General features: G+C 38.5%; 1 protein-coding gene across 1 annotated transcript in view; it reads right to left on the reverse strand.

The window, feature by feature from the left end:
• LOC108682398 (nephrin) overlaps positions 1-12,137 on the reverse strand; it is a gene marked incomplete at its 3' end in the record, with an annotated part of 70,385 nt that overhangs the window by 43,046 nt on the left and 15,202 nt on the right. Inside the window, exon 2 of the mRNA XM_047882270.1 lies at positions 3,088-3,220. Coding sequence (XP_047738226.1) covers positions 3,088-3,220 — 133 coding nt within the window. The remainder of the gene's footprint in view (positions 1-3,087; positions 3,221-12,137) is intronic.

Genomic DNA, 12,137 nt, shown 5'->3' on the forward strand with positions numbered 1-12,137 from the left:
CATCATGCGGTGCCCCGACGCCTGCACCAGCATCATCATGCGGTGCCCCGACGCCTGCACCAGCATCATCATGCGGTGCCCCGACGCCTGCACCAGCATCATCATGCGGTGCCCCGACGCCCTGTCTCTTATACACATCTAGATGTGTATAAGAGACAGTCGCTATGATTACTGCAATATGAGAACCTACGATAGTTACGCGAATACGAGTTGTAAGGATTTAGTCATTTATGCTACAAAATAGCGGTTATCCCGACATTACGGATGTAACTTTATTGCGGACCGGAACTTACTAGGGACGAGTTATTTTAGATATTAAGTGTTGCGGACTTTACGATCTTATCCTCGGCAGAAGTCTCCTTCTGATCCATATATCGTTTGTAATAAAGATTATGTGGGAACTCGTGATCTATCTCCTGCATGTGATGTGCCAAAGCTGATGTAGAGAACCCAAGCGAATTACTACACGAGTGTTACAAAACAAATCAGAGTTGATTCTTCAGAACTCGGAGTCGGGAAAACATGTCATTACTTGTGGTAGGTGCATTTTAAGGCTACTGTTTAGGACTCATGAATTTAAGTAAATAATAATATTAAATCAAATAGTTTGATTCATTTGCGACAAGCCTAGCGCTTGGGTCTTCATATGGCTGGTGGAAATCCTAACGTGACGAAGGAACTCCATCATATACATGTACATGATGATATCATATAATGACGTGTTGACTGAACCCCAAATATGACATGATGATAGCAGAACTATATCAATCAATAACAAGATGAATTTTACGTCCCTTTTAGTGTTGGTCAGATTTCGACGTTGATATGACGTTTAATTTTGGTTGTTCAACATTTCAACCTGAAATCAACCAATAATCAACGTTGTTTCAACGTCAGATGCCTGCTGGGACGTATCTCATCACAACTCGAGAAGAGCCGTAACTCTGCAGGCTGTTGTACGTATCTCATCACAACTCGAGAAGAGCCGAAGCGTCAGGCTCAGCCCCTTCCATTGATTGATGTGGCTTCTTTCACACCTCACTGAACGTCTGCATTGATTTTCCAGCAACCAGTAATCTATAGCTGTGAACTATCAATTTCTTGAACATGCTTCAGTAATTATTCATTGATTTAACGTAAGGCGCTAATGTCGTAAAATAGATTTTCTAAATTTTCTCAAAAAGAAAATTGTATTAATTTTAAAAGTTAAATACCGTCTGAAAATTGAACGAAATTCACATTTATATTATTTATTTGTACTAAGCGGGCGATATCGGCGTTACTTACACGAGATCATCTCTGAAATTTGATAAACCATATCTCCCGGATCTGATTAGCATTTTCTAATATTAATTCAATGTGTTAAGCCTTACATTTAAGACATTTAATCTCCTATTAGCATTTAATCTCCTATATAGAATCACCGACAAAATCGTCTTCCTTGCATCTTCGATTTGATTTAATACTATGAACGTGCAATTTCAATTTTTCAATCACAACTCGTTTTGCGATGCCCTGTTGTTCCATTATTATAAAAAAATCAATGTCAAAGCATGGAAACGTGATCATAGACATTACAATATGATAGGGAATTGTAAAGACGCGATTGAACAAACAAACCTTAATTCATCCTATTACAGATTTAAATGATATAATCCTCACACTCAGAGAAGTGTTGCATCGATTTCTCTTCCCAATACAATGAAATCAAAAAAGGTTGATCACTTCTGACACTCATGATAAACCTGCGATCTGACGATACTGATCTCGACCAATCTCTTTTTGAATTTCAGTTTCTAACTAAAAACTGGGAGCGATATCCGTAGGTATTTTTAGCTCTCTGGTTTAATTATTTAGATTCGATATGGTTCTTTAAACCCGTGGCCAGATAAATGGATCTATGATGCAAAATACACATCAAACATTTGGCAGCAGCTGAGAGTGACGATCAGAGCCGTCACTATAAAATTTCAAGCTCCTGATAATGACACACGTGAATTATTTTCATCGAAGAGATTAGCAATGATGGGATGGTGAGAAGAGATTACACTTATAATTGGAGCATCTGGCGTCCAGTGTTTGGCTGAAGTCCACTCCATGACATATGTTTATCACATTAATGCACGCACTTCACAGAACATGAACAATAAGACTCGGGTTCACCCGAATGACGTGTTGACTGAACCCCAAATATGACATGATGATAGCAGAACTATATCAATCAATAACAAGATGATATCGTCAAATCGTGTCGATAGAGGCCCGTGAAAAACGTGATGATAACGTTCCGTTAATCGCAAATAAGGAATAATCGCAATAATAATTCCCTTAATAATAATTAACATTATTATCGCATTCAAAAATAATATCGTTAAAAATAATAATGCAACGATATTAGCGCAAATGACGCCTTTGCCAGAGGAAATTCATCGCAAAAAATTCTTCAACATCATCGCAACGTCATTCTATCAGTAAATCAGGATCGAGTTTCAAATAATAATTGCCAAGAAGAAATGAAAATAGAATATATTTTCCCCGAGTAACATTTTTTCGTTTGGATTGTTCAGAAATGAAGGCCTATGATTCTATGTCTGCGCAGAAGATACAACAACGAGTGTTGTATGAATTAGGAACATTTTAATTCTATACGTAACGACCTCTACGGACGGTATGACACCAGGCCCACGAAAATGAACAAAGAGCGGTTAATGGATAAATGAATAGAAATGAATAAATAGATAGAGAGTTAATGATGAAAATGAATAAATAAATAGAGAGCTAATAAAAATGAATAAATAGATAGAGAGTTAATAAAAAATTAATGAATAGATAGAGAGTTAATGATGAAAACGAATAAAGCGATGAAGAGTTAATGATGAAAATGAATAAATAGATGAAAAGTTAATGATGAAAACGAATGAATAGATGAAGAGTTAATGATGAAAATGAATAAATAGATGAAGAGGTAATGATGAAAATTAATAATTAAAGAGTTAACTAATAGAGGTACCTGTATATGTATATAAATAGATGAAGAGTTAATGATGAAAATGAATGAAGATATAGAGAGTTAACTAATAGAGGTACCTGTATATTGGTGTTGGCACGAAGTCCTTGTACCAGAGCACCAGCTGGATGGCGTCCCCCGCCACGGGGGAGGAGATGTTGCACGCCAACACCGCCGCCTCCCCCGCCACCGCCGTCGCGGGGTTCACCGGACCTACGGGGTTAATGGAACAATTAATTATCAACTAATTCGAGGAGACATAAAAGTAAGGGATTTTTTGTAAATTTTTAATAAAATGTATTAAAATAATTAAAAATTAACTAATTTTTAATTAAAAATTAATTAAAAATTTTATTAAATAATTTTTTAATATAATGTCTAAATGACAAATTGGGCTTGTTATACCTGCAAAGTACTTCGTGATCAAGTCATTAGGGTGCGATAAATATTTATTTGAACATTCATATCAATGCTTGAGGCCGCAGTTTATATGCTTCACGCGTAGAATTCATTAGGATTGGTTTTCCTTGTTGCGCAACTGCATAACAGTAAGTAAACAATTAAAACTCTCGATTTACTACAAAAACAAATAAATCAAGAATTTAATCATGAAAAAATCCATTTAAAAAGTTTGGACCGTTGCAAGAAACCAATGTCATTTACAGATTCTTCTACACGAAAGAAGTTTGTTTTCTCCTAAATGTAAAGTACATCGGTTTGACAAGGAAGAGATTGTGACGGAGACTCACATGCCACCTGCAAGCTGGAGGACCAAAGAATCATATGCGGGAGGCTCATAACGCGACCAGCATCATCATGCGGTTCCCCGACGCCTGCACCAGCAACATCATGCGGTGCCCCGACGCCTGCACCAGCATCATCATGCGGTGCCCCGACGCCTGCACCAGCATCATCATGCGGTGCCCCGACGCCTGCACCAGCATCATGCGGTGCCCCGACGCCTGCACCAGCATCGTCATGCGGTGCCCCGACGCCTGTACCAGCATCATCATGCGGTGCCCTGACGCCTGCACCAGCATCATCATGCGGTGCCCCGATACTACGAGACTGGTGATAACGGAGGCTCTCATCGTCAAGGGTGAGTGTCCAGATATCAGTTAGCAAACCACCGGATTTGTCAGGACGTTGAAGTTCTTCCGTAGTTATACAATTTCCGATTTTTAGCCGTATCTAAGATATCATTTGTATGTACTTTTGTCATATACAAATTTAAATTGTAGGAGTTGTAAATAACTCTTCACTTACTTGAAAATGGATATTGCATATTTGAAAGGTCGTAAATCTAATAAAATGTCTCTCGGAAACTTTATATATGAATTTTTCAATCCCCCTCAAAACCTGATTCGCCAAATAGAGAAGAGCAATAAGAAAATCGTTAATAAAATTTACTCTCTGGTCTTCGATGAAACTTGTATTGAAGGTCAGTGCCCCGACGCCTGCACCAGCATCATCATGCGGTGCCCCGACGCCTGCACCAGCATCAGCACACGATGCCCCGATACTACGAGACTGGCGATAGCGGAGGCTCTCATCATCAAGCACGAGTCTCCAGCTATCAGTTAGCAAACCACCGGATTTGTCAGGACGTTGAAGTTTCTCCCGGAGTTATTTAAGATCCGATTTCTGGCTGTATCTAAGATACCCTTCGTTTGCACTTTTTTCATTTCCAAATTTAAATTTTAAGAGTTGTAAATAACTCTTCACCTACTTGATAATGAATATTGCATATTCGAAACGTAAATCTAATAAAATGTTTCTCGGAAACTTTAAACTTTAAATTTTCAATCCCCCTTAAAGCGTGATTCGCCTAATATAGAGAAGCAATAAAAAATCGTCAAAGAGATAAACTCTCTGGTCTTCGATGAAACTTGTATTGAAGGTCATTAATTGTGTACTTCTGACACCTTGTTTCGTCCTGTGATCCCATTCATGTCGTAATTAATATTCTGTTGAATTTCAGACTAAGGTTAATTAATTTTAACCGCTGTAGTCCGGCTGTTGGTCAAACTGGATCAGCAGGAAGCCGAGCCAAATAATTTAGTTCTGTTCTTGTACGGCCACATGAATAAATTAGGCTTCAGAAGTCAATAAAACTGCCGACCAACGTTAGTCAGCAACCAATCTATGCTGATGCTACATTGGCTACAACAATGATAGATAACATGCATTGCATTAAATATCTTTCACTGCCGTCGTTATATGCGCTTCTGAGATGCTTTGTGTCGTCATGTTTTGTTAAGAAAAGACTTAGTGTTAATTCGCGTTGAAAATTAGCAGAGTGATCGATGATGGGATAACAATTTTAATTACCTGACAGCGTCCGCGATACAAAGAATATGCAGCGAGCACGCAGAAATTTTCAGTTAAGAATTATATAAGGGCTCATAAAGTAACCGCCGCAAGTTGAAACGCCAATATGCAACAAGGTAAGATTTATTGGAATATGTAATGCACGCTCATCGTCGGATGCAGGTTCAACACGATAGACAAAAATACTGTAACATTTAGTCCAGCAGCGATTGTAAATTCACGTCCCGGGAAATGGGGTCAGGCGCCTTTCGTTTCAAAGCCTCTATGTTGACATCCGACAGGCAGTAAAGTTTTTTTTGCGGACTCGGAGAGAGAATTTTATGGTGTTGTGAACTTTTCCTATTGCTTACAAGCTCTTGCAAAATATCTTGTGGCAAGACTCGTAGCTATTAAAACTTGTAGGAATGAAATTCTTTATTTTTCTTTCTTTCTTTTACTCCAGCACTACCCAACCTAAAGGAAATTACGTGGTGCAGTGCATTTTGTAGCAAGGCACCAGCTGTGATAAAGGCACAGGATATTTTGACCGGAACGTGACTGCAGCGCTGCTAACTATTTTTGACGAGTATACCAGATTGCAAGCTCAACATACCAGATCAAAATTATCCACACTGGACACCATCACGACATAACAGATTAACAGATTCAACAAATTTAGAAATATACCAGTTGACAGCGCTGCGTGACTGGCAAGACACGTGTTACGAAACCCACTGAATTAAGGCCGGCGGCCAGTGACCGGACTGAAGATGTGAATGCTTGGTAGGAAACGGACCTTGACTGGCATATGCCTTGCACATATCCTGCAGAATATAGTGTGAACCAAGCCTAATACTTCACGTAATGTTTAGCAAAAGAAACAACTGAATTAAAAAACTTAAGGTATAAATGCTTCTTTGTTATTGATATCGGGCCAATATATTAGGTAGGTGGCAAACAAGAAAATTCTATAAATATGTAATTTAGGTATGCACACTAGACAGAGAAAATAGTAAAAGATAGTTTAAGATTTGATATAGAAAAATTAAAAAGAAACATTTGACAAGCAATTGATTCACACAGTACGGATACTGGCTTCCATTTAAATTTATAGAGCACAATTCCTTAAATAAAATCGGCAATAAATTCCAGTAATTTAGGTTGCAGCTCTAAAAACCTTGTAGTAATTTCTTGCTCTTGTATTTTGAAGTAGACCTGCTGTTTCGAACTATACTGAGTAACAAGTGCGTCGGAAAAAACTGTAAACGCAGACTGTTGGGAGGGCAGAATTCGACTTGATTCCATCAGGGACTCTGCTCGTCGCTTTATACGCACCAGACCGAAACGTTAATTGCACGAAAAAGCACGTGGCAGGGAAATTGCCTATTCACACAGTACTTCTTCCTCACTGAAGCCAAATAACTCTCAGTTTGATAAGATGAGCGAAACAATGTTGAATTATTCTTCAAAAGAAATTTGGATTCATATTTAGATTCAGAATTCAAACTAAAAATTAGCTAACATAAAAATAAGAAAACTAATTTTCAACAGGTTGTAATTGCATGCCAAGCGTCTTGCCACCACCCTAATTTTCATATCTGGAGACAGGTTGACCATCCTAAGAGAGTGAGTGGTTCCGCCATAGGATGCCTGAAGATTGCACTCTTCGCTAGGCAAGGAAGAAAGTTCAGCGTTGCATAAAGAACACGTCAACAGGCTGAACTTGCTACGATGAATATTCAGACTTGCTAGTAGATTCAGGGCTACTGGCGCATGCTGCCTAGGTTCAGAATTTCATGCATCCAGTTATAACTTCAATATTCTGAATTTCAATCCAGAACTCAACTGTCTTGTCTCCTATTCAGAATTTGGGTGAAACTTCTAGTTTCTCGCTGTAGGTTCCACGCATCGGCTCCACAATTGCGGCTCTCATTAATTAATGGGTAAGAGTGCATGAAACAGCTATCAGGGTGAGAATGACAGCGAAAAAAATTTTTGGCCGAATTGAGAAATAATTTTATTCTAAGTTGATCATAAATTTTATTACTCTAATAGCTAAACAATTAAAGCCTCCATTACTTGCTAAACACTAGCAGCGGTTAAATGTAGTTCGCAACTTCTAATAGCGTATACGGGCCTCAGAGGCATTTTTTTTCAATTTAGTGGACGTTTCGTGTTGTTCTCCGTCAGTTGTCGTGCACTTCAAAGTTCGCTTCCATCCGCCAACATTTCCAAGGTAAGAAGTCATTAGTTTTTAGTTTGGCGATCAAGGCGGCCTCTGATCGGAAGTCTCCAGCACCACATTCAAATTTTCGTGGAAATTTTATTTAAGCTTACGTTGCTTCACTGGTTTGTGGTCAATTTCGGAGAAAATTACTCGCTCTTTATTTTTATACTTTTTTCCTGATAATAAATGATGTGTGTCAGTTGATAAGAAAATTTTCAATTTCTTAACATCTTTAACGTGCTGTTAGTCAAGTTGTGTGGGCGGAAGTTCGTGAATTTCATAAGTGATGTTCCCAAACCGAAATCCTATTTCTTTTCATCAAGATTACAATGCATGAGTAAATTGCCATGCGCTGCAGTAACCAGTTTGATAGATTAGGGAACTTTCGCTTTCCACTTTCATTCTAGATTCACCCGTCTGTTTACAAAACGATTTCTGCAAGAAAACGCCCTCGATTGTTTCATATCGGTAATTGAGAAGTAATTAGATGTCATTGTGTAACATTTATGGCACCATCCATGTCATGGATAATCTTTTTTTTTATCGTAGATCATTAAATCATTCCCCCTGTCTAATAAATAAGAAGAGAAAAATGTACGTGACGACGGTGAACAGATAAAAAATAGTCCCTCGTTACCCCTACAGCGTAGTACAAAAAAAAATGAATTTTTATGTATCACTAACTAGCTCATCGCTCCCTAGCGACACAGGCTTTCCCATAAAATGACGAGATGACATCTGAGGCGCATTCTCTTCCTACACCTGTCTTAAAATAGGCGGTTTCTTAGCTATCTTGCTGCATACTTTCCATATATTTAATAACAATAAACGATGAACAATCATTACAAAGCAGAGCAAGATGAGGTTAATTATAATGTCCGGTGAACTAATATTATTTATGAGCAGGATGAAAAATATATTTCACCAAACGCAAGATCGCGCGCGATCCGTTAGCGCAGTAACATTCTAATCACACCTTCTTAATGTCAGTAAGAATTTGAATAGATAAAGCATGAGCAGGACATCGGCAATAGAATACGAGACAAGACCAAGTTAAAATTTTATCCTACTGACAAACACGATCATAGGCAGATGCGAGCTACCTTTTTTCATGACCATGTTGATTTTGGCTCCGGTTTAATTTACCATTGAATTTCAACCTGCCAGGAAGATTTGCGGCTCATTGCCCCAGCAATTTTGTGTGAGAGTAATTACAAGCGATCCATCCAAATGTGTGCGAACAACGTTGCGTTTGCAGCAACTCTGTCAGCCAAGCCGAATTGTTCTGTGATACCAACGCTCGAATCATTCAGAAACTCTGACCGTTAAATGCGTCACTGGCCAATATTTATTTGCGCCCGCGCTAATTTCCTCTATTCGCAGGGACTGGAATGGCCACTAATTCAATGCCCTGGGATTTGATTCAGCAAATTTGGGCCGGAATTTTACTAATTGTTTTCAAAGTCAGCGGAATATCAATTAGCTTGAATGTTGCAGCGTAACTGAATTTGTGTAATTTTTATCTTCTGAACGAGTATATATCCAATCTTTTCAGATCAAGTTCGACAAGAGATTTATCATCATTTATGCCTTCATCATTTTCTACTAGGCGGCAAAATCGAATCTCAATCGATAATAAAGCAGCGAGTATAAAAGCAACCCAATTTGCTCTATGAAACTTTACGAGAACTTCGGATAAGCACATTTGATTTGTTTCCGATTTTTTTCGTCGCTTTTATAGATCATAAACCAATTATAAAACTAGAACGAGAATTCGAGCGTTACCGAATATTTGAAAGCGTTACTCAGGCCAATTTCTCTTCTCCGTACCAGTGCGAGAACTATAAACAGGTTCTGTTTTAGCCAGTACACTGTAAGAAAAATTGCCGTTAACGGTATTGCCGGCGTTTCAGTGGCCGTTCGGCACGTGAAAAGAAACACCGTGTCGCCATTTTTATTTTAATTTAACACTAGTAATCCGTAAGACATCTGATAAAAACGGCGAAACAGTTTATTTTCACGGGGCGACCGACCACTAGAACGCCAGTGGGACCGTTTTTTCACCGTTTTTTCTAACAGTGTAAGTCGACATTAATCTGCTCTTGGATAAACTTCGACCTTTGAAACGGTCGCCTTTAGCAAAAAAAAAAAAAGACAAAATTCACGCACGGCGCAGCTGAGTCTTCCTACGTACGCGCGCAACGCCCGACACATTGAATTGACTTCTGAGTATGACAAGTTAGTGAATTTTTGTGGTATTTTCTTTGCTTTTAAATTCCTGGTTAACTTGCGATTCAAGCAAACAAGTGATTTTAATACTTATATCCAATCAAAATAAGTTGCCATGCGGTTTACATCAGGTTTTCTACTGTATTCTAATAAATCCTATTTTTTTATTGATCAAGCCATCCTTTGTATTGTGCTAATTTGGAAAATAACTTTCCCTACAACATTTGGAATCGAGGTAATAATAATTCTATCAATTATTCAGTGGCCAGTTATATTAGCGATCGCGTGATCAGAATTGCAGTGTCTTCATCAGTAGTGTAGAGCCCCTTTAATATGGCCCACGGTTCTGACGACGTCGTGTAGCGGGAGGCAGATTTGGGGAAGGAATCGTTGAAGTGAACTAGGCCCCGTCAACTCGGTAATGGGCTGCCTCACTAGTGATGGCCTCACTAGTGATGGCCTCGTTAGTGATGGCTTCACTAGTGATGGCCTCACTAGTGATGGCCTCACTAGTGATGGCCTCACTAGTGATGGCGGCTTCAGCAATTAATGAGAATCTTAGAATTCTCAAACTGGAACGAGCTCGACGAGTATATTGGATGAAGAGTGCCTCAGTCGAGGTTAAAACTTCAATTCAAAATTATAACCTCAACTTAAAATATACATATAACTTGGCTTTAACTTAACAAAGAGGTCGATTAAAACAGAACTTCAATACATATCAACTATACACTTCTATTAAAATTCTACAAATACCCCCGTGTTGGAAGCAAATGCTGGATGATTTGCCCCCTACACTCGTGACAGAGACCAGCGTCAGGTTCCTCTGATCGTAACCCGAAACACCGCAACGGACAAGCGCTGCTGCCTATAATTGCATTTCCCCCATTGAATGGTTATTAATACAAATTACATGCCATGCTTCACGAAATGCATTCATTGATCCTGCCTCTCCAGCAGGCAGCTTGTGATTGTCCAATAATGCTTCTGAATTAATGAGCGAGATCAGCTCACACTTCTGAATTGCAAGTGGAACTGGTAACCCTCAAACAGGCTGTTTTATGGACGAAATTGCTGCCATATGAAATGCTGTTATTGGTCGCAAAATTTTCTGCACATTTATTTTTATAATATAATAATAGACATCTTATTCTAAATTATTCGTATAATAATTGTACTGACCAGCCGTCCTCTTTCAGGGCATCAAAATAAGTTGCCATGCGGTTTACATCAGGTTTTCTACTGTATTCTAATAAATCCTATTTTTTTATTGATCAAGCCACTGGTAACTCTCAAAAAGGCTGTTTTATGGATGAAACTGCTGCCAAATGAAATGCTGCTATATAGTTGTCGCAAAATTTTCTGCACATTTATTTTATAATATAATAATAGACATCTTATATAGTCTAAATTATTCGCATAATAATTGTACTGACCAGCCGTCCTCTTTCAGGGCATCAAAATAAGTGCGTCAAAAATAATAAGTTGCGTCTCCGAAAATAAGTTATTGTTGCTGACGTTCATCTATGCGATGAATATTAGTCATCGGGAAATGTATCCTGCTGAAACATAAACGTACGTTAGCCCCTACCAGTAATTTAATGTCGTTCAATTTCGGTTTTCATAGCATATTTTGAATTGTTCCTTCCGAGGAAATGGACATCCAAGACAGTGAGCCTAGGTGCCGCTGAGTACTCGTCACCAGACTGAACTTAAGATTATTAGAGTGCGCCCTGAGGAGCTCGCTCGTCTTAATGCTATCATCCACCAGATCGATTAATGGCCTGATGTCCCTTCCGCACAAATTGCAGTCAAATTCTGTAGCTTTGCACAGATTTTATTTGAACCTCGTGTCGTTGATGTGCACACGTCTACTGCTATTAGAGCTCACTCCGCTGGATAGATATGCGTTTTTTAATATCTACAAATAAGATGAAATTTTGCATCGTCTGGATAAGTAGGAACCAGAATCGACATTTTAGGGCTTATGAAAATTAAACTACGATTTAAATCATGTAAATGTATTATAATGTATGTATATACAATTTTAAATGAAATACTTTTAAAACAGTGCAACATATATGGCAATGTTCATTGTCAGAGCATAACCAAATTTTTACAGCTACTACATTAGGGTAGCACCGGTAAGCCACAGTACTGTGTTCTATAAAGCTAACATTCTTCCAGCACAATCAATACGGGTAGTTACGTTAATATATTGCATGGCGTCAATATCATGATCAATTGTTAACATCAACATGGACCAAGCAATCCAAGTCTTTGTATGTTTTTGCTGCATAAAATCATCTAGCATTTGTGGCTTCATATTGAACTATGAACATGCAGCGCCATAATTTTAATGAT

Source organism: Hyalella azteca, unplaced genomic scaffold, assembly GCF_000764305.2.
Source record: "Hyalella azteca isolate HAZT.00-mixed unplaced genomic scaffold, Hazt_2.0.2 contig10032, whole genome shotgun sequence".
NCBI classification, from domain to species: Eukaryota; Metazoa; Arthropoda; class Malacostraca; order Amphipoda; family Hyalellidae; genus Hyalella; species Hyalella azteca.